Source organism: Electrona antarctica (assembly GCF_951216825.1).
Source record: "Electrona antarctica genome assembly, contig: scaffold_300, whole genome shotgun sequence".
In the NCBI taxonomy this organism is placed as follows: Eukaryota; Metazoa; Chordata; class Actinopteri; order Myctophiformes; family Myctophidae; genus Electrona; species Electrona antarctica.
In genome coordinates, this window is record NW_027638700.1 from 38,056 (window position 1) to 62,763 (window position 24,708).

General features: G+C 42.9%; 1 protein-coding gene across 1 annotated transcript in view; it reads left to right on the forward strand.

Annotated features, from left to right (window-relative positions):
* LOC306917822 (pyruvate carboxylase, mitochondrial-like) overlaps positions 1-24,708 on the forward strand; it is a gene marked incomplete at both ends in the record, with an annotated part of 110,406 nt that overhangs the window by 16,831 nt on the left and 68,867 nt on the right. Inside the window, 2 exons of the mRNA XM_079530724.1 lie at positions 3,880-3,908; positions 9,448-9,610. Coding sequence (XP_079386850.1) covers positions 3,880-3,908; positions 9,448-9,610 — 192 coding nt within the window. The remainder of the gene's footprint in view (positions 1-3,879; positions 3,909-9,447; positions 9,611-24,708) is intronic.

Consider the following 24,708-nt stretch of genomic DNA (forward strand, 5'->3'; position numbering starts at 1 on the left):
AAAATGTTCGTCGACTGCCTTTTTTCACTGCCAAAAACTACATGGAAACTAAATGAAAACTAAGCTACTGTATGATGACTAAAACTAAGACTAAATATACTGACAATTTTGTCAACAAATAAAAACTAGATTAAAATGTTAGGAGGGGACTAGTGGACAAGAGATCCAGTATAAGTCATTTTACACTTGGTTGAATGCTGAAAATAGCCGATCTACAAGCTCACAACGCGTCACGCTGCGACGCGTTGTGAGCTTGTAGATCGGCTATTTTCAGCAAGTGTAAAAACAGTCATTACGACGGCATCAAGGCCTGCCAAACAATAACTACTGTGGCTTTAAACAGACAACATCAAAGCTTGACTTAAACCTCTCTTAAAGTCTCTCTTGTAGCAACAACATAGGAGTAGCTAAAAGGAATTGGACAGCCAACTAGTGCTGCACCATTCTTCACACAATGAGATTGCATACGGCAGGTGTCTGAATCTAGATCGCCATTTCGATTAACTGTGCGTGTCATGATGTTCTCCGAGCGTGCCACTAAACTGAACGGTCACTCATTGAGGGCCTAGTACTAGATTCAAATCAGGAAGTGAGAACATGAGCGAGGGAAGAAGAGGGCGAGGAAATGAGGGAGGACGATACGGAAATGAGAAAAGGAAGTGAGGATAGATAGGGAGAAAATCGTCCTTTGTCATCATACTCCTGTTGCTCTCACCGACTCATCCCCATGCTCTCCTTCCTCCTCCTTCCTACTATCTACTTCTCTTTGATGGTCTCTCTCTCTCTCTCTCTCTCTCTCTCTCTCTCTCTCTCTCTCTCTCTCTCTCCCTCTCCATCTCTCTACCCATCGCTTCCTCTCTCTTTCTCTTAGCACCTCCAAAGCTCCAGTGTCCCTTTCCCTTCACTCTCTCTGTCTTGCCAGCCTACACACACACACACACACACACACACACACACACACACACACACACACACACACACACACACACACACACACACACACACACACACACACACACACACACACACACACACACACACACACACACACACACACAGTCTTTCTGCCCCACATATCTATCTCTCTCTCTCTCTCTCTCTCTCTCTGTTCCGGGCAGGCTGCCATATCGTCCTCCCTCGCTAACGAGCTCTGAGTGAAAAGACTGAAAATGATATGCAATTAGCACTCAGCCGCCTCCGCGGCGCACGTGCATGCATTCTTGTGTGTGTGTGTGTGTGTGTGTGTGTGCATGCGCACAGGAAGAACCTGTCTGTGTGCACTATATGGGCAGGTGTGTTTGCGCCCAGGTCCTGGTGAATATCGGCCTAATGTACTGTGTGTGTGTGTGTGTGTGTGTGTGTGTGTGTGTGTGTGTGTGTGTGTGTGTGTGTGTGTGTGTGTGTGTGTGTGTGTGTGTGTGTGTGTGTGTGTGTGTGTGTGTGTGTGTGTGTGTGTGTGTGTGTGTGTGTGTGTGTTGCCTTACACAATTGCATTCCTCGCCATGTGCCTGAATAACATGTACATTGTTTAATAGGGGAGAGGTCCTGAATGATGCAGGGGGTATATGTGTGCGCGTGTCACAGGCCAATACATTATACATCTTGGCTGGGATCTCTGCAACCCCTGGAATGTATCTCTCTGCAGCATAAATGTATCAGCTGACAAGGCTGTTCGTTTTTATGTGATTACAGTTTAACCTTTTCTGCCCTCTGGACTCTATGGCGAATATAGCTGCCTTTTAACACAATCAGTGCCGGGATTCCTTCAAAATAGAAGCTCTGGGGTGCCAGAAAGACATGTCCGCTTTTACTCTGAAAAAAAAAAACGGAGAAATATTTTGCTAGCTTACCTCGGTCTCGAGTCTATTATATCGCTAGAAGCTCCAAAGCGTTCATATTTTGAACGAGAGGCATGTTGAAGTCAGAAATGAAGTGCTTAGTATATCCATCAGATCAAAACCACGGAGAGCGCCCTAGATGAGCAGATACGAGGTATTCTTTCTGCCGCGCTAACAGCTAATCGAACGGTAAGCTAATATGACTGAAGAGCGAAGCGTACGGTGGTTGAGAGTCCGACTGAAAAATAAAAAAGGGAAAAAAATCAGAATATTCTCCCCTCGCCTGATATCTTTTCGGATGCGCTAGGACGTGTACACACGTCCAATGTATCCCTCGATTGGATTCCCTAGGACGTGTGGACACGTCAGATGGACGGAAATGGTTAAAAGGGCAGCTCCATTGAAATATGTAACATTTGAAATATGTCAGCCTGATCTGTTTCTTCAGATGCATACGGTGACTCACTAGCAATGAGCACTGAGGCCTTATTTATTCTTTGAAGTCACACGGCAAAAAAGGACAATCTGGAAGCTCACAATGTGTTGCATCCGCAACGCACCTTTGGACGCGACAGTCGATTTGAGATTTGCAATCGTATACCACAGAGCATAAATTAGGCATTAGATCTTGTTGTGACCATCCGTTTGGTATTGTACAAAAACAATGTCCATAGCAAACTTGCTTCTAACGTTGCATATCTGAATCTAGATTAATTAAGGGTTATTTATGTTACCATGAGTTGAGGGAGAGAACATAGCATGGCATTGACCTAGAATACAGATAAAAGCATGTTTGGTTTTGGGAGGGGGTGGTTGTTGCTTTGAAGCTACTGTACTTAAGTACAGAATTTGTACTTAAGTACTGACTTAAGTAAAAAAATATCTGTACTTACGTACAGATTTACTCCACATCTGACTGGGGGATAAAACCTGGTGTGGTGGGACACAATTCAATTCAATTGATTGTCATGTTGACCTCAGGGATTTTAGTTGGTCATGGTGACCTGCAAGTGTGGCTGCATGCTGTCAAATGCCTCCTCGCATCCCTAGATCTATTATTGTCTACAGCAGTGGTTCCCGAACTGAGTGCCCCAAAACAGCATGCAAAGCAACATTCAGTATACGTCAGTGTTGTTTTTGGCAGCACATTTTCATTTTAGTTTTAGTCATAGTCTCTTGAATAGTTTTCATTTAGTTTTAGTCACATTTTAGTCACCTGGAATGTTTTTGTGTTGAGTATAGTTTTAGTCGACTAAATGTCATACAATTTTAGTCGACTAAATCTACAGTTGATTTAGTCGACTAAAATGTATTTTGGTGGACCTTGATGCCGTCGTAATGACAGATTTTACACTTGCTGAAAATAGCAGATATACAAGCTCATAACGCGTCGCGCTGCTAATAATAGTCCCTTCCTAACATATTAGTCATCATAGCTTAGTTTTCATTTAGTTTCAATTTAGTTTTCGTCGGTGAAGGTAGTCGGCGGACATTTTCCGTCTTAGCTTTAGTCGACAAAAACAACACCGGTATACGTGTGTATCTGGCTGCACATTTCTAAAGTTACAATTGTATGACTTTGTAATGCCAAATTGACGAATGTTCGGGAAGCCTTGGCCTATACAGCACATCATGGAGTCCCAATCCTGCTAAGTGCACACCAGAGTAAACTAGTGAGAGAGTGGCGACGCTAGCGTTGACTCCCATTGTAACAATGGAATGCGGAAGTGCTCATTCTATCTCAATGGGATAGTTCCAGCCATAGGAGCAATGGTTGGAACTATAGCCCATAGGCATTAGGCACCCGCTTTGCGGCGAGATCAAAGCGTGTCGCTACTCTCCTACTCTACACTCTGGTGCACACATACCTCTTTATTTAAACCCTTTCTAACTATTAGGAGCAGGTGGGCAGCCACTGAGCTGCACACAGGGAGCTGTTCAGGGGTTCCAGTGTCTCATTCTGAAGGACACGTTGATGCTAACGCTAAGAGGAGTCCAGAATGAACCAGGAATGGTCTCATTCCCTCGGAATTCCCTCCAGAGTCACTGCCTGACGGTCACAAAGAAGTGGTACACATACAAGCTGTGGTATAACGCAACTATGTACATTTACTTAAGTACTGTAGTATAATTGTGTAGATATTTGTACTTTACTTGAGTATTTCCAATTTCCAATACTTTTACTTCTACTCCACTACATCTCAGACGCAAATATTGTACTTTTACTTTACTTTCACAACGCATTGTGAGCTTGGCTATTTTCAAAATATATATTTTTTACACATTTTGAACTTGTGGAGTGGGACTTTTACTTTTAGTACTTTAACCACATTTTGATATCAATATTTTTGTACTTTTACTCAAGTACATTTTGAATTCCGGACATCTACTTGTAACAGAGTATTTTATATTGCAGTATTGATACTTTTACTTGAGTAAAACATTTGAGTACTCTTTCCACCACTGCATACATGTCCTATTGGTCTTGTCTTTTCATGTTTATATTATGCATTACATAAGCCATACAGGTTTTACAACGACGTTGGACTGTAACTCAAGACAAAGAAAACAAAAACTTGATTGACTGAATGAATGGAAAATAATAAATGAACTGACAGTCATAGGTGGGATGGATGGATGGATGGATGGATTGTTGGCTACCATGTAGGAAATGTAATTATACAACAGGTCGTTTCGAGGAAGCAATCTGATTGGTTGAAACGGCCTTCTAGCCGTGGTTCAAACGAGCACCACTCCACACCTAATCAAAACAAAGAATTCAGCTGCTCTGTTTTCCCAGAGCGCAGCAAACTCGGTGGCTAGGCTAGCTAGTTTCTTGGGACATTTGTGGTCGTAGTGACTACATCTGTCATCTTAGTTTTAAGGGTAACTGTTGTATAATTGCAATATTACACAAGAGGGTGTGGTTTAACGTGATTATTGCCACTTCAGTGATGCTTGCGGAACTCGACTATGTCTCGTTCCTGACTGCATCACTGTCGTGGCAATAATCACATTACCCTCTCGTGTAATATATATATATTAATTCAAGTACAGGAGAAGGCACTGTCAGTAGACACTCAGAAATCCCCAGCCAGAGGTTAGAAAAGCATAATTTATGCACAACATTCTCTGGAGTTTCCTGTTTTTCGCCAGATTGGCAGAAAAGAAAGTTGCCCACTATTCAGAAGCCCTTAGAACCATACAAGCACCGTTGCAAGAAGGACAACATAGACAGAATTATGCTTACTGTCATAAAAGATTAATATTTTGCTCCTGGTACATAAAATGGAGCTTAAAATAATATTTAAAGTGAGTCATGAGCAAGGCAGAAGTTTATCTTACTGCAGGGTGTTCCAAATTAAAGTCAAAGGCTCTGCAATATACTTTGCTTGATTCTACAAATGTCTTCTAAACCCTGACAGTTTTCTGAAAAACGTATATTTCATGTCAAGGACCCCCAAATTTATATTTATTTGGCCGCCGACCCCCATCTCAAAAAGTCCCCCGGATTAAAACAAAAGAGTTAAAACTTGTTTTCTGAAGAAGAAGATATAAAGATTTGCACACATTCTTACATTCTTTTCTAAAAGCCAAAGTATATGATATGGTTAAAGTGGTTAAAATGATTTAGCTGAAATCTAAAATGATCTACAGTGCTGTACCTAGTCTACTATACAAACTGAAATAAAATTGACAAATGAAATCACTGAACCCATGCCTAAACATGAATGGGAAATTGACTTTAAAACATTTCTGGGGTCATTTTCACAACTACTCTGACTTTTGTGTGCACCCCAGGCATTTTTTTTCTTTTTTTTAAGTTGCTTGATTTAATATTTAGATATTTGACATTCATTCGTTGAAACACATTTATCAACAGAGGCCTTCATTCTTCGACTAGCTAAAATGAAGGTCTCCCGTTAGCAGCACAATATCAATCACCAGAAGCAGGTGTTTTCAATTAGTCTAACCCTGGAGTTTGAAATGTAATGGGCTTATAGGAGGGGGTTTTGATCAAAGGAATATCAAATGTATACATGTATATATTCTGAGATGCACAGTTAATAATTGTTCATGGGGTTTTAGAAAGCCGCTATATAAGTTGAAGTTATAATTATAATTATTATTATTAGTAGACACCCCAGAAATTTGATTGGTCAGAGTAGCTTTGCATGCGTGTGTTCATCATCAAGGGACAAATGTTGCTGCAGGCCTTTTAATTTGTCTGAGTCAAATTATTATACAATGTATTTCCTGAGTCCTGGAAGGGACCTCATTCAATCACCTCGCGGTACGTGTCTAATATTGAAAAATTGTACATGAACTAAAAATCACACCCGTGTGAACTGAGTGGTGCAATTCCCCTCTCCCTCTGCCCCTCTCTCTCTCTCTCTCTCTCTCTCATTAGAAGGCAACAGTGCAGCACTATCTATCTCTGTTTCTGGCACAACAGCGCCACTTTTGCCCCTACTGGTACTCATAGACAGTCACATAGTCGTCACATAGGTTAGGACGGACATTGCTGTTCCTTGGAGTGGTTGCACCACTCAAAAACTGGACGGAACTTGATAACAACACAGAACGTCTGATGCCAAATGTTTGACTGGGCACTCGGCAAAATACTCAGGATTGTCCCATTTTCTGCTGGAATGTCTCTATTTGCATAATATGCAAATTAATTTTGTATTGTGTTTGTTGTCTTGATAATGACACCAAAGGTTGCAGATGTTTAGCTTTATTCCTGCAAATAGTGTTGTGACCAGTGATCAGTTTTTGAATATTCTCTCCTTCTGCACTAATGTAGATCCCTCTGTTTTTTTCACAGTACAGTACAGCAGTAGTGTGATTACCTGAACACACATTTAATTGTGGATCAGTGGCAGAAAGGCATGCATGAAAATAACATACGTCGCCTTCAGTATTAGCCTGACACTCAGTCTGAATTTTCATTTCGTTTCACTTCATTATTCAGACTGAAAGCCCTCCCCACGGCAGCAGTTTATGGGATGGGTGTCGTCAAAGCGGCAGTCTTCGGTGATTGGTTCATAACCAACCAATCAGAATAGTAGGAAAGCAGATGATGATGTTGTTGTCAATCATGAGGATATGGCTAACCCGTTTGCTAACCAAACAAACACAGCCAACGAGCGCTACTAGCATGTAAACAAAAGTGGTAAAATATGTCGGATGATGATGTTTATAAAACCTCTCGTGTCTGTAAAGAAACTATTTATCATACGTCGATTTAATAGCCAGATTGATACAGTCGTGAGTTACCGCAGTGGGGGCAGCCATGTTTGTTGTCTAACGCTGTTGATTGACGGGGCTGATGGCCAATCAGGTGAATCAGCTGCTGCGATCGGATTTCTGAACGACACTGACGCAGCCGTAGGCAGAGACTCCAGACCTGAATCGCTAGAACATCTTTTCTTACTGGGTGCGGCTAGCGATTCAGGGCTGGAGCCAGGCTACTTCAGTATTGGTGCCATCTTTGTTTTGGCTTCATTTTGCAATAACTGGTGGCGCGCTTTTGGTGAATTTTGGCGTGGTGTTAGGTATGGGTATAATGTTTTCAAAAAGCTGTGCAAACTTATTGGGAGCGCCCCCTAGTCGTCTTTTTGCACAGACTCAAATATTAGACACTTATAGGTATGGTTGAAAACCAAAATAGTTGATGAGTGAATTAATTTACACAATTTACAAACTGTCACTATAATAGCCAAAGACAAATGTAACCCAATGCAGAACCTGTCATTCACTAAGAAAAACAAGTGTGAGTGGTGCAACTCCGTGTGGGGGTCCCCCGGAAGTTCCAGACCCACGGGGACGCGCCCAGGGTGCCAGCCCGGTTTCGACGAGCCGCCCCGCGTCCGCAACGGTCGAGAAATGATTACTGTTACTGTCACTGTACTGTACTGTTGCACCCAAAATCATCGTGTGTGTGTGTGTGTGTGTGTGTGTGTGTGTGTGTGTGTGTGTGTGTGTGTGTGTGTGTGTGTGTGTGTGTGTGTGTGTGTGTGTGTGTGTGTGTGTGTGTGTGTGTGTGTGTGTGTGTGTGTGTGTGTGTGTGTGTGTGTGTGTGACAGACAGACAGACAGACAGACAGACAGACAGACAGACAGACAGACAGACAGACAGACAGACAGACAGACAGACAGACAGACAGACAGACAGACAGACAGACAGACAGACAGACAGACAGACAGACATAGCGGTCTATAGGAGGGGTTGCACCACTCAAAAACAGCCACACCCATATTCATGGAGCTTTTTAATGAAAACATAAAATTAGCATCTCTTGAAGCTATAGTGGAGCAGGGATCAGCTTTACTCTGGCACTTATCACCCCAACCTCATGCATAATAATTGTCCTTGCGCAAGGCCAGAATGTGAATGTAGGCTAATGGAGATGTTATGATTCAACAGCCAAATAGCACTGCTTAGATAGTGCCCAGAAATAACTGCTCATTTGCTAATGTCTCTCCCTGCTGTCTCTCTGGCTCCCTTCAGCACAGACACACTGTACCGTTGTGCCCAGTTGTGTGTCCATGTGTGCACCTGGTAATTGATGTCAGGGCATCTTGTGTGTGTGTGTGTGTGTTTGTGTGTGCGCGTGCGTACAAGCTTGTAGGTCGGCTATTTTCAAATTCTTTTGTACACACTTTAAACTTGTGAAATGGGACATTGTGCAATATGAGTACTTTTACTTTTTGTACTTTAAGTACATTCTGACACAGATACATTTTGTACTTTTAATCTTGGGTACATTTTGAATACGGGACTTCTACTTGTAACGACTACATTGCAGTATTTATACTAGCAATAATATGTCAAACGCTCCCCAAGAAAATGTAGTCTCTGTGACACATCTAGGTGCCACAATCTGCATTCAAAGATGTTCCTAGAAGCTTTGTCATTGGTCGAAAAATAACCCCGGACGAAATGACTAACCAATCAGGAAGTGGACAGGCAAATCGACCAATGCCAAAGCTTAAATCTTTGAATGCAGATTGCGGCCCCTAGATGTGTTACAGAGACTACATTGTTTTTGGGAGCATTACTAATTTTCCAGCTCTCTTCTCTTCTCTTCTCTTCTCGGATTATGGAGTTGTCCAAGTGTAAGGCAAAGCAGCTTGCAACATACTGTTCAATCTCCTCCATTATAGGCAGTCGACCTATTTGGAGGAGAAGGTGCTTTCTTTCTATACCCACGATTCTTCCCAGGTGTTGGTAATATGACAGACTAAAGTGACTAATGTGCATGTGTTGCTTATATTCTGTACATGTAAGGCTTGTTTGGATTCAATCACCGAGACACATACAACTCTTTGTGCCCCCGATAATGTATTTCATAAATGTGTATTCAGACAACAAAGTCTTACACCTGTATGCTCTGAGGCGGGTGCGTAGGCAGGGCTCAAATAAAGTTCGTATTGCAAGTGCAGACCGTGTGCGGGTCTTTGTGCACTTTATGTGCATTCTTATAAACGTGTATTCAGAAAATTGCCATACTTTAAAACTTTTAAGTAAAGTAATTTACTCTCTCTCTCTCTCTCTCTTTCCCTCCTGCCTACCTCTCTCTCTCTCCTACCTCTTCTCCTACCAGTGTGGACCTGGTGCACGCCCAGCTCCGTATATGCGAGGGCCACAGCCTCCCCGAGCTGGGTCTGAAGCAGGAGAAGATCAGGGTGAACGGCAGCGCCATCCAGTGCCGAGTGACCACCGAGGACCCGGCCAGAGGCTTCCAGCCAGACACGGGCCGCATTGAGGTAGGGGCGGGCCGCCTGGCGCTTCACGCTTTCACCTTTGCTTTTTCTTTGGTTGTTTTGTGCCAGAAATGCTCCCTCGTAGACGGCCCACCGCACCATATACCCGCTCACACGTCGTCCACTGAATGCATTTTTCGAGCCGAGGTTTGCTTGCGGACAGAGTTGCACAAGCGTTGCAGCAAGCTCTTCAGACAATGTCACTTTTTTTTCCCAAGAGTTGTAATTATGTAATAATAATGACTCATACAAAGCATTTCACGAGCTCTGTATGTTTCCCGCACGCACGCACGCACGCACGCACGCACGCACGCACGCACGCACGCACGCACGCACGCACGCAGACACACAGACACACTGACACACACAGACAGACAGACACACACACACACAGACACACACACACACACACACACACACACACACACACAAAACCCCATCATAACAAGGTGGGTCAGACTTTAATAAGCAGACAACGCGGTGTGCACTACAGTGTGTGAACAGCATCTTAGATTCACACAAATACTGTACCCACCACCCGCATTAGGCGGCAAGTAGCTACAAGTATAGACTGGTGGTGAAGGCTTTTGTGTTGTTGTTTGTTGTATATGTGAGCATTTGCTTGAAAAATACTTGAACTTGAACTTGAAAAATAAAGTGCCCCCTTTGAAAAAAAGGAAGGCCCCCCTGCTGATTATTCCCTGGAGACGGCACTGATGGTTGTTTGTACAGGATGACCTGACCACCATTTTGAATGTTTTTCTTCCCATAACCGTTAGCCCAGACTCCATAATGCTTCCTTAAGGCACCCTGCACACGAAGGCATGCTACCTGCTGTGCATTGTCGTGTGCTCTAGTACAAAACGATGTCCGTTGTTGGTTACGTGCTGTAGGACCATCATTTTGCCTTACTGAATTTGCAGGTTTTGATGTTTGAGAGGATAATTTCTGTGCCAGATACTTTACAGTTGCACAGGCTTTGATTTTGAGAAAATAGGAAGTATAGGTTTCAATGTGTCCTGTGCAGCGGGCCCTGGCGCAGTGGGAATAGTGATGGAGCCAAGGCTGGCTGATATGGAAGTGTTAACCGTGTTTGTTATGAATGAAAGGTTTTTATTTTTATTTTATGTGTTTATTTATTTTTTAACCCATTTAGACCTGAGGACGATTCTAAAAAATGTCTTCTAAATCCTGACAGTTTTCTGATGATGATGTCAGTAGTCCCCCCAAGGACCCCCAGTATTATCTGTATTTGGCCGCGGACCCCCATCTGAAAATATGTTGTTTCAGGGAATAATACATATACAGTATTCAACGATTTCCGCCACATTCTCATGATTTTCCAAAAAATAGCAGATCTACAAGCTCATTGTGCGCCTCTCGGTGGCGCGCTATGAGCTTGTAGATCTGCTATTTTTCAACACCTAAAGCATAACATAATGCTTAAAACACCAAAAGGGCTTCCCGCCCAGTATGTGTTATTTGAGTGCCTTACTGATAAGGGCACACAATCCTTTATGATGTGCTTCATGAAACATTAGTTGAGAGTTAAGAGCGTCATGACCTTCAGTCTGGGACGCTATTGAGTGATTAGAAGAAACACACGACTAATGGAGCTAATGGATAAGATGGGGAATTCTCTCTTTGTTGTTTTGTTCGTAATAATCCACTCAAAGGTCAAATAGGTATAGCTAGGAATAGAGCGAGATGGCATGTTACGATGAATGTTGTTTTTTATGAACAATAACCACATTATAACAACAAAAAACACATTATAGAAACACTTAACAACACTCCTCTGAAACAGATTGATGACTCCTAGTATTTGGGTTCATATAGCCTACTGTATATCTAGTATAACTAGGAAGGGTATGGCCTGGTCAGCCTGCGATGACATGCATAAGATCTGGCCATCCCAGCTTAGTAAAATGTTCAAACTAAGTACAAATATTTAGGACGACCGTTGAGCCGATTCTACTCTATGGCTCCGAGACAGGGACACTTTCAAAGAAATTTGAGAAACGGTTGGATGGCACCTTCTAATGAGAGCGCAAAATCTGTCTTGGAAGAGCCACCCATCGACTAATCTAATTTACGGTAACCTTCCCCGTGTTTTTTCACTAGTCCGATCCAGAAGAGCACAGTTTGCCGGCCACTGCTACAGAGCTGACAATTATACTGTAGGTTATATCTTCCCTTCTTCTCTGGAGTCCTGCCTCAAAGCAGACCAGAGGTAGAAAACTGTCGTTCCCTGATGTCATCGCTAGGTACACATGCATCAGTAAGCAGGAACTGGGGATGGCAATGAGGGACCGGAAAGTATGGTGTAGCATTGTGAACTACATGCTGATGTTTTTATGAATAGAATTAGAAATATCAATACATTTACAGTAAATTAAACAGTAAGCCAGGGGTGGGCAAGCTTTAGGTTCTGGTGGCAACAAGTGCAGGGTCATCACTGGCACTGGAAGTCCCTCACATTTGTATGTAAATTCCATCCTACAGCACAAAAAGGTTGCAGACCACTAACAAATACATCAGTGAGTGCACACATTCATTCAATTCAAGTTTGATTTATTCTCAAAATTACAGTAATTCAACTCTCATATTCAGTGTCGTCGATCATATGAAAAAACATCACAATACATCAGGAAAAGGAAAACAAAAGGTATACATGCAAACACATTTTTAGACATGCATTACACGCACACGCACACACACACACACACACACACACACACACACACACACACACACACACACACACACACACACACACACAGAGCATGAAGAGCAGTACAGTGACTGGAACTCACAACTGTCCTCCAGTCAACAAAACGCTGCTGCTGTCAATGGCGAAGCCTGGGGGGGGGCAAGTGATGCACATGAATCTCTGCACGCACATACACTCACGCACGTGCACACACACACACACACACACACACACACACACACACACACACACACACACACACACACACACACACACGTGTAGCATAGAATATGGGCTTGGACACACACAGACCGTACATGCATGTATGCAGAAGCATGCACACGCTTGGTGCCTCGGGCCTTCTGAAACCCACATGCCATAATACTGCATGTCAGACTCCGAAAGCGGTATACCAGCGGATGACTGATCTCCGAGGGTTCTCCACGTGTGTGTGTGTGCATCTGTTGGTGTCCGTTGTTGATTTACTTCCAAGAAACATTAATTATATATATATATATATATATATATATATATATATATACATACAGTGGTGGAAAGTAACTAAGTACTTTTACTTAAGTGCTGTACTTAAGTACAATTTTGAGGTATTTGTACTTTACTTGAGTATTTCTAATTTCCAATACTTGTACTTTTACTCCACTACAATTATTTGAAAACTTTAGTTACTAGTTACTTTTTAATTTTGATTAGAAAACATACATTAACCACTTCAACCCTATACATTTTGACCATTTGAAAATAGCCGATCTACAAGCTCACAATGCGTCTCGACGCGACGCATTGTGAGATTGTAGATCTGCTATTTTCAATAGATTTTGTACACATTTATTTTTTTCTTTCCATGTCCAGTTGCCATTATTTTATGTTCATGGTGTCCTGCTCTATGGGAGCGTGTGAATTATGTTATCAGGGAACTGCACTTAGACTGTTCCATTTGGTCGAGCCAAAAGGTTGACTTCTAAAACATGTTCGGTGGAGCGTTTGTTCCCCACTGGTTTGGAGAGCCCAGTTCCCATACATACTGAGGTCAGAATATATTCCCTCTGACCCCATTAAAATAGTATAAACACCATATCGATTTGTAAAGGGACAGAAAACATTGCAGCCTTGAAGGCTAGCTGCTCATTGGACTGTGGCTTGTTGGGACTGCCCTGGAGTATTGGTTATCTTTCTACCATCATGTTGTGCTTCTGCAGGTCAGAAATGTTTGGAAACGTATGGAACTGTGAAATGACCTGTACAATAAATAATGGGAATGTGGGAGATTTGTCTTGAACAAAAGTCTGAAGGTTTTGACCATAGGGAATACAAGTTGATAACAACATACACAAACAAAAATATATAATACATTGAAACGACACGTTGCGTGTCTTGTTATTGAAACATTGACATGTTCCACATTTGATGTGATTTCTGCCCGAATGTCAAGCTTTCAATCTGGACAACATTTCTGATTCATGTCAAGGACCCCAAAAATATGACATTGGCCCCATCTGAAAATAATGTTGTTCCAGGGACCCTCCCAGTAGCAAAGATTTTAGTTAAAAACTCGCTCTGTAACAATATATATTCAAAGATTTCAGACACATTTTCACGTTTTTTCAAAAATAGCAGACCTACAAGCTTTCTCAATGAAGCATAATTATGCTTATTTCCACTTCCGGGTTCAGACCAAACATTCATGCAGAGACAACCATGCCAACCAGGCGTATACTTTGTTGTACGACATTGTCAAACGCCAACAGTAGCTGATCTACAATCTCATGAATAAGCTTGTAAAATAATGGGAAACAAGTTGGTGACTAACTTGTTTGCCATTATTCCCATTTAAATTCACAAAACCATATTGATGTGACAGTTATCCCAGATCAATGTAAATGCTTAATTTTCAACATCGTTTTTGTGTATTTAGTTCCTCACTGCAGGTTTGTTCTCTATACCGTTTTGGTTGGATTGCGTAGATTTGTCGCCATTACACCATCCCCGGGAGTTTTTACACATCAAACAGACGCAGGGAAATCCACATAATAGATTCCATGAACTAAGAGGCTTAAGAGAGTGTGTGTGTGTGTGTGTGTGTGTGTGTGTGTGTGTGTGTGTGTGTGTGTGTGTGTGTGTGTGTGTGTGTGTGTGTGTGTGTGTGTGTGTGTGTGTGTGTGTGTGTGTGTGTGTGTGTGTGTGTGTGTGTGTGTGTGTGTGTGTGTGTGTGTGTGTGTGTGTGTGTGTGTGTGTGTGTGCATGCGCATGGGAACGTTTTGTCTCTCCGTGGCATATCTTCTGAGGATGTGTGTGAGACGGGGCCCATGATGTTCTTTGACAGCAGTCACACATGAGAAGACTACAGAGGTCACCTTATGAGTTCTGTATCTCTCTTCTCCCTGCTGGGTGCTCTCCCTCCCCTCCTCTCCCCTGTGAGGTCTGATCCCTCCATGTTTTTCCCTGCCGGGTCCTTTCGCCCTTCACCTTCAGACAGACACAGTACACACACACTGCATGCACACACACACACACACACACACATATGCGCTTGCATGCGCTTCAAGTTTCACTTCGTTAGCGCATCCTCCAACCCTCTCCATCCGTTATCCATTTTCACAAATGTTTGTCAGGTTTATTACGGCATGCCGCTGCTTTATATGAAAACAATAAAACAACTCGTCAAAGCCCATGTCGACAACTATAGCCAGTAAGGCAGCACCAAACGTCAAGCAGTCCTCCATCCTGTCAAAGTAAATCAGATCACTGACACATCCCCCTGCTGATCCGACACTCCAGAAAATTGGAGAATTTTGTCCTGGGGGCCTTTGGTTGGTGTACTGAACTTAACCCATTCTGGACGGGAACCACTGTTCGTGTTTTAAGCATTGTGTTATGCTTTAGCTATTGAAAAATAGCAGATCTACAAGCTCATACGAGCTCATACGAGTTTGTAGATCTGCTATTTTTAGAAAGATCGTGAAAATGTGTCTCAAATCTTTGAATATATATTCTTTCGGAGCGAACGTTTTTAACGTCTTGCTTCTGGGTGGGTCCCTGGAACAACGTATTTTCAGATGGAGGTTTCTATGTCAAGGACCCCTGACATAGAAACATGGGTTTTTCAGAATAATGTTAGGATTTAGAAGACATTTTTCTTTTTATATCGTCCTCAGGTCTAAATTGATTAAGCTCTGCATAGAATATCCGAGGGGTTTACATACGGTAGGTTTGGATTTGCTGAGGGGAAAACCCATGCCTCAGCTCTTGATACCCCCCGCCTCCCCATGTGACCATGCATTGGGGAAATCTAGATTGTAGACTTGATTCAGATAATATCACAATTGGAATAAAATATCTATACCGTATTCACCCATCTCAGCTATTTCACAAATGGAACCCCAGGCTATTACAGATTCAATTCAATCTACCGGATGCCTAGAGAAGGCCCATCGCAGAATGTCGCCTTAATACAAGTTGTCCTTATTGTGCAAGCGAAGACGGTGTGTGTGTGTGTGTGTGTGGGTGGTTTATTTCATTTTATATTCATTACAGATTCAATCTTAAATCTCCTGAGCTGTTCCTCGGATAATTCCAAACCTGTTTTTGTTGTCCCGGCCGGCTGGGTGCAGCAGCTACAGCTGACATTGTTGCCTAGTAACCCCCTCGCTGTAGAAACGACAAGCCCTGCTGCCCGCATCTCGCCAACTACACGTTCTCATCCAAATTCCTCCGCCAGCCCCGCTCGCTGCCTTCGCTTGGCACTGTAAATGGCTGCACACACACACACACTGCAGACAGCTGTTCCACCTCCATGTTTGTTTACAATACAGCCTCCTCTGTGATCCCATGAGGTGCAGCCAAGGGGCCAGTGAGGCGCTCCAACGTTGAAGCTCTGGGCCCTAGTGGTAAGAGGAAGGACTGCAGGCGGACCCGTGCACGGACACGTAGGACCATCACTCCCTACGTCACCCATACGTCACCCCGGACGTCAAATTTGAGGTCCGGAGGAGGTACTTCCGGCAGTCTTCCGGGTGCTTCAATACGCCACTGAGCAACTTCATCGAAATGAATAGCTTGGGGGCGGGGCTAGTGCTCCAGTTCGGTCTCTATCCTTTATATACTCTATGGGTGCAGCGTGGCTCCACTCTGGCACTTACTAGTGTTTTGAAGTTTGTGACGCACCCGTTATTTCTCTAACGCTGTTGTGTGTGTTTATTTTAAGCACATGCACCCTTGCGTCCCTTTTTCTGGGCATGTCATGATAGAGGCGAACATTTGGGCGCAAATAGGCAAACATTTTGTCAAATGGCCGATCTACACTTCTCTCACAATGCGAAGAGACAAAGTTATTTGTCTAACACTGTTGTGTGTATTTATTATAAGCACATGTACCCTAGCGTCCCTTTTTCTGGGCATGCCATGATAGGCGAACATTTGGGCGCAAATAGGCAAACTTTTTGTCAAATGGCCGATCTACACTTCTTTTCTCACAATGCGAAGAGACGAAGATATCTAGTCTAGTGGGAATAAAATGCTCGGGCCCAGACGTCCGTACATGCTGTACTTCATTGAGCTTTGGGGACGACGGGTTTGAGTGTTTGAAACTTCTATAGACTATAGAGATGTCCGCCTTTTAGAAACATGCTTTTGTAAAACAAAAGCATGTTCAGAAGTGACTAGCTGACTATTTTTGGGACCAGTCATTACAGGCGAACATTTTCAGAACTTTTCAAAATCTTCAACTTTTTTTTTTCAAAAGCTAATTCAAACATCCTATATATTAAAATGTTGCTAATGGGAGACCTCTGACATCACTCTCACTCAGTCATAACCCATGTATACCGTAGGTCTAAATGTAGACCCATGTTGTCTATAGGGCCACATTGACCGCTATGCCCATATATGGTCATGTGCATACCGGCGTCAAGTCGTTGGGATATGGTCATAATGCATTATAGCACATGTGCTGTTCCACTGAGCTTATAATGCATTATGACTAGTATGACCAGCACTTATATTACGTTATAAACATTGTTATAAATGTGATTATAAATTATAATGCATTATAGTCCCAGCCGTTTAAGTAAAGTGTGAATTCTCCTACAGCTGTCTTATCCGGAAACAACAGTGGAGAGAGAATCCTATACAAGTATTACTCAATTTACCAAATGGACCCATAATATGTCCATTTGGTTAAATTTGTAAATGAACAGTGATTTTTACAATATCAATTGTGGCCCCAGAGATTGAAATGCCATTAAATCGGGGTCCGTATAGACTAATGCATGTGAAACTGGGGGTCCATCAAATTAATGTTTCGGAATCACTGCTGTAAAAATCTTATGGGGGGGGGGGGGGGGGGTCCCTGGCATAGCGTTTCAAATGGGGGTCCGTGGGCTAATGAGTGTCAATTTGGGGTCCTTGTTGACGTGAAAAAGTTTGAGAACCCCTGAGGTATATGATATTCCTCCATGCTCTCCGGTCTTGCGGCCTCTGATTCGGTTGTTGCCATGACAGCCCTTTTCCTCCTCCTCCTCCTCCTCCGTCTGTTCAGTGCTTGGTATGCTCAGGCACTTCCAGGCCAGCCTCTCCAACCCCTGCATATGATCTGAATAGTCATTCTCAACACATTCTCCCATGCATTCTAATTGGGTTAACCCATTTAGGCCTGACGTCGAAATTTAAAAAATAAACTCTTTTAAATCCTGACAGTTTTCTGAAATACCTCATGTTTCTGTATCAGTGGTGCACCATATTTCACAGGACACCAAAAAGTATATGTAATTGGCCCCATCTAAACATATGTTATTCCAGGAACCCCTCAGAAGCAAAGCTTTTGAGTTTAAAACGTTCGCTCTGAAAGAATATATATTCAAATGGGTTAACTCCCGGGCTGGTGAACATTTGAGAGAGAGAAATAATTAACAACATTAAACAAATAAAACATAATAAATGTTCCTGAAGGACCCCCCTGTAAACTCCCTCCAGGAGTTGATCTATGGAAAACCGTTTGGAACAACAGTCGGTGCCAGATTTCTGTTCTGCACACTGCCAGTAGGTTACAGTTAGTGGCAGCGGTGGCCGAACGGATTGCGGAGCGGTCTTGATACCGGAAGGTCGCTAGTTCGAATCAGCGGTCCGACACGTTAAAATTACCACCGCTGAAGTGCCCTTGAACAAGGCATTGAACCACTACGATGAAATGTTCTATGAGCAGGGCCTGGCTGGAAACAAGTTCTTGAGCTTAGCCCAGATACCCTGGGTAAATATAGTAATCATTTCATTTCCTCCCGCTAATTGTTTGTCCACACTATGTTTTATACTTTTTGAAATATTTAGCTTAGATTTCATGTAACAGTAAAGTCAATTTGGGGGCTCAGGTTGTGCTGAAACTCTGCCCATATTGGCCATATGCTATTATATTTATCTTCCTTTCCTGGGGCGGCTGTGGCTCAGGAGGTAGAGCAGGTCGTCCAATGATCCATGGGTCGGCGGTTCGAATCCCGGCTCCTCCTGTCTACATGTCGAAGTGTCCTTGGGCAAGACACTGAACCCCAAATTGCTCCCGATGTGCTGGTTGGTACCTTGCATGGCTTCCGCCGCAATCGGTGTATGAATGTGTGTGTGAATGGGTGAATGTAATGCACAATCTATGTAAAGCGCCTTGGATAAAGGCGCTATATAAATGCACCATTTACCATTTACCATTTTGTGTCTTCATTTTATATGGTATATATTTAATCGCATATATTTCTGGGCTCATACTTTTCTCCTTTCTTTCTCTCCCTGTGTCTCTCCATCCACCCCGACCGCTTTATCCCCCCCATCTCAATCTCTCACACCTCCCGTCTCCTCCTATCCCTAGTCGCTCCCACACCCTTTCACGCCATCTCTCTTTCATCATCTCTTCTCTCTTCACACCTCTATCTTCTCTCTCTTCTCTCTCTTCTCTCTCTTCTCTCTCTCTCTGGAGTACACAACCCTCCTCCTCCACCACCACCACCACCACCACCTTTCCTCTCTCCATACATTATGAATGAGAACCAAAATAATAAACACAGAAAACAAAGGCGCGAGGCATAAACAGACTGGGTGAACAGGAATGAATAAGTCATTACCGAAGGACTCAAGTGAGGTCAAGTGCTGAGATCAAGGACGGTTTGGAGGAAGAGTCATACAGGGCGCCGTGTGTGTTCCACGCTGCTCGCCATGCTGTATAGGTGTTGTGGCCGTGGCAGTGTTGTTTTCGTCGACTAATACTATGACGAAAAGTGTTCGTCGACTACGTTTTTTCACTGACGAAAACTAAAGGAAAACTAAGCTATGATGACTAAAACTGAGACTAAATATACTGACATTTTCGTCAAACAAATAAAAACTAGACTAAAATGTTAGGAAGGGACCCAGTAGAGAAGAGATCCAGTCATTTTACACTTGGTTGCATGCTGAACATAGCCGCTGCGACGCGTTGTGAGCTTGTAGAGTGTGTAAAAACAGCCATTATGACAAAATACATTTTAGTTGACTAAATCAACTGTAGATTTAGTCGACTAAAATCTCATGATATTTAGTCGACTAAAACTAGACCAACACTAAGACATTCCAGGTGACTAAAATGTGACTAAAACTAAATTAAAACTATTCAAGAGACCATGGGCCCTATTATGCATGTCTTAAGTACCAGGTCTTATTACTTAACTTAAGACCTGGAGGCGTGATCAATGCCATTTGGCTATTCTGAGTGGCCAAACAGCATTGACCATGCCTCCAGGTCTTAAGTTAAGTCATAAGACCTGGTACTTAAGACACGCATAATAGGGCTCCATGACTCAAACAAAAATCAGAATTTGCTGCCAAAAACAACACTGTGGCCGTGGCAGCAGCAGGATGCATACTGCAGTGATTCCCAAAGTGGGGTCCGGGGACCCCTAGGGGTCCTTGAGGGAGTTCCAGGGGGTCCCCAGCTAAATGATAGTTTGGAATCAAATGGAATGGACCCTTATGGGTCTGTAACTCTGAGAGTGTACAAATGGAACCAAATGGACCTAACCCCCCCTTTTTTGCCAGAGTTAAGTTCAGGCAGGTTTTGATTTGGTGGGGCTAAGGTTATGCATGGTTTTGATTTGGTGGGGCTAAGGTTAGGCATGGTTTTGATTTGGTGGGGCTAAGGTTAGGCATGGTTTTGATTTTGTGGGGCTAAGGTTATGCATGGTTTTGATTTGGTGGGGCTAAGGTTAGGCATGGTTTTGATTTGGTGGGGCTAAGGTTAGGCATGGTTTTGATTTTGTGGGGCTAAGGTTAGGCATGGTTTTGATTTGGTGAGGCTAAGGTTAGGCATGGTTTTGATTTGGTGAGGCTAAGGTTAGGCATGGTTTTGATTTGGTGGGGCTAAGGTTAGGCATGGTTTTGATTTGGTGGGGCTAAGGTTAGGCATGGTTTTGACTGTGTTAAACCTAGGCATGGTTTTGACTGTGTTAAACCTAGGCATGGTTTTGACTGTGTTAAACCTAGGCATGGTTTCGGTGGGGATAGGTGTAGTTTTGTCTGTAGCGTGTCATATTACGCTCCCTGTTAGAAAGCCCTCTGGGCTAACTCTTCCAAATGCATATCTATGACTCGTGGGCGAGGTGAGCTGCCTGCATGTTATTGCTATTTTCTTTTTTAAACCGTGCACCTCGTACACATCTATTTGACTTTCATTAAATTTCATTTATCCCATTCTGGGCGGGGAACCCCTTTTTGGTGTTTTAAGCATTATGTTATGCTTTAGCTGTTGCAAAATAGCAGATCTACAAGCTAGATAGAAGAAGATATTATTTTGAAAAATCGTAAAAATGTGGCACAAATCTTTGAATATATATTCTTTCAGAGCGAGCGTTTTTAACTCAAATCTTTGCTTCTGGGAAGGTCCCTGGAACAACATATTTTGAGATGGGGGTCGGCGGCCAAATACATATAATTCTAGGGGTCCTTGACGTGAAAATGTTTAAGAACGACTGACATAGAAACATGAGGTTTTTCAGAAAACTGTCAGGATTTAGAAGGCATTTGTAGAATCGTCCTCAGGTCTAAATGGGTTATTATATCCGCTGCTATTTTAACTGCCTCATCATCCCATTCCCATTCCCACCTCAAACCATGCATATCATTTATACAGCTCATATTGACATATCATGTTCTTCTCTTTCTGTCTTCTTTTCCCCCTCTCGGTGCTTGCCACGACCAAGCATTCCACTCACTTGATTAGGGAAGTCTGTGAAGTGACAATAAAACGTTAAGTTCAGTTGATAGGCATACCTGAAAAGACAGAGAAATGTTAAGCCCTTTCATATTCATATGCTTTTTGCTGGAAGGAGAAACAACTGTGCTGAAGGTCCTGGTGAAGAAGAAGTCCCCTCTTGTAAAAGAAAAAGTCACTTTTAATGACAAAGCCCCTCTTCTATATATATATATACTGTATATAAAAATCTCCTTTTTAAAATAAAACGTTTCGTCTTTAACATAAACTCAGCACTTTAATAAAGAGTTGTCTCTTTAAAAGAAAACCCCTACTCTAAAAAGATCTAGAAGTGACATGATTCTGCCTGTTAGCATTGCTCACACGCCACGCTGCCACATAATGTACGAGTAGTGCCCCTTAAAAAGAAAATTGGATGGAAGTCACTGAATTAATTCAGAAAAATTGGATGCATTTTGTGTCCAACGGTTCCCATTGCTTATACATACTTGTAGCACTGACACGAAAGCAAGCCTTGTCAAGTTGTCATGAATGGTTTGTTTTAAATTGGCTGCGGAACATAGAGAGGCATTGTGGGTCGTATAGCGCACGACTGATTTAACCCATTTTGGGCGGGATCCCTTTTTGGTGTCAGAATTATGTTATGCTTTAGCTATTGAAAAATAGCAGATCTACAAGCTCATAGCGCGCCACCGAGTGGCGCGCTACGAGCTTGTAGGTCTGCTATTTTTGAAAAATCAAAGAACGACTGACATAGAAACATAGCTTTTTCAGAAAACTGTCAGGATGTTAGAAGACATTTAGAATCTGATCTCAGGTCAAAATGGATTAAGGAGACAGGGATGTAAGGAAGCAATGACATGCAAAGACACTTGGAGGAAAACAAAGTGCAACATTGCTGGTGGTGGGGGGGGGGGGGGTAATATAAAAAGTGTTGAGGTTAAATAAGGTGATCATGGCTGCAGACAAGCGAACAAATCACCACTCTGAGTCTGAAGTGAAGTCATGACTCAAGTGGGGTGCTGCTGGGTGGGAGGAACTGATATCAGAGAGAGAGAGAGAGAGAGAGAGAGAGAGAGAGAGAGAGAGAGAGTTAACTTTATGTAGCCTGGAGGAGAGAATGGAAAAGGATTAAGTTGAAATATTAAAAAAGGTGAACATGACCCTGATGTCTTCTCTTCACCTGACACTTGAGTTGGAAAGGGATAATGCACTGACTCAAACAAGCTCTATATACACACTGGAAGCGTTTGCAGAATCACAACGGGGAACACACTGTACATGTCATGTGAGTATCGCTCACAGAAGCGTGCACCTTGCTTTTGTGCGATGTAGCGGGAAATCAACGTTAAACCATTCTGCGCGGGAACCCCCTTTTGGTGTTTTAAGCATTATGTTATGCTTCAGCTGTTGAAAAATAGCAGATCTACAAGCTCATAGCGCGGCACCGAGTGCCGCGCTATAAACTTGTAGGTCTGCTATTTTTGAAAAATCATGAAAATGTGGCGCAAATCTTTGTGTGTGTGTATATATATATATATATATATATATATATATATATATATATATATATTCTTTCAGAGTGAACATTTTTAACTCAAATATTTGCTTCTGGCAGGGTCCCTGGAACAACATATTTTCAGATGGGGGTAGGTGGCCAAATATATATAATTCTAGGGGTCCTTGACGTGAAATAGTTTGAGAACCACTGACATAGAAACATGGGTTTTTCAAGAAAACTGTCAGGATTTAGAAGACATTTTGTAGAAACGTTCTCAGGTCTAAATGGGTTAAGCGGCTGCCGGGTGACGCAGGGCTAGAGTACACGTGTGGGCAGCACGTGCGTCAGTGCAACAGCCCATTGAAAGAAAAACAGATGCGTTCAGACGGCAGGCTATACACGGTACGTCAGACAGCCCACAAAGACCACGGCTTAACGCATTTTGGGCGGGAACCCCTTTTGGTGTTAGCATTATGTTATGCTTTAGCTATTGAAAAATAGCAGATCTACAAGCTCATAGCGCGCCACCGAGTGGCGCGCTACGAGCTTGTAGGTCTGCTATTTTTGAAAAATCAAAGAACGACTGACATAGAAACATAGCTTTTTCAGAAAACTGTCAGGATGTAGAAGACATTTTTAGAATCTGATCTCAGTTCAGAATGGGTTAATGTCGAGGTATAGTTGGTGACATTGGAAAGTGTTTTTGAGCTCTGCAACAGTGCATTTTCTATTACGGATATGTCCATTTCATTATGATGCATATTGCATTTCCCCATGTTGTATTCTTGGTGCATTGTACACGCCTATATGCCCCTGCATCGTCTCGGCTCACAATGGAATTGTACAGCAGACACGGAACACAAAATACTGTAGACTAGACCTAAAACTTGTCATCAATCTCATCTCATGTGAAATCAATTCACCCTTTTGTCAAGTCCCGCCCATGGTTGTGCCCCTCTTCGCACCCATTGGTTGCTGTTTGTGTGTGTGCGCGCACTTGTGCAGCAAAATAGGTGTCATGTCTCTGTCTATATCTGGGAGCATCAACAAGGGACCAACACTCGGCCTCCCTTTGTCTGTCCATCCATCTATATCCTCAGCTATCCATCAATCTCTCTCTCTCTCTCTCTCTCTCTCTCTCTCTCTCTCTCCCTCCCTGTGGATCTCTCCGTCTGTCACCTGTAACGAATCACTCCATCATGGACAGGCAGCCATCTCTCTTTTTGTCTCCACTGCTCTCCCTTCTTATCTATTTCCCTCATCATCTTCTCCCCCCTCCCCTATATTACTGACCTTACCTTTCTCTTCCCCTCCCCACCTTCCAAGTTTCCTTTCATTGCTCACCGTGGTTCCCTCTCTCTTCCTTTTCCACAGCATTCTTTGTCATCCTGCCCTCTACCCACTGCTAAACCTCTATCAATCTCCTCCCTCCCTCCATCCCTCTCTCTCCTTCTTCATCCCTCTATACATCAGTGGTTTTCAACCCTTTTTCCTATCAAGGCCCATTATTTTCTGGGCATTTGAGCCACGGTCCACCATTTGATGACATTTAGTCTCTCAGGCCCAAAACTTAGACCAGTGGTTCCCAAACCTTTTTGTGTCAAGGACCCCCAAATCAACATTTATTAGGCTACGGACCCCTCCATTTG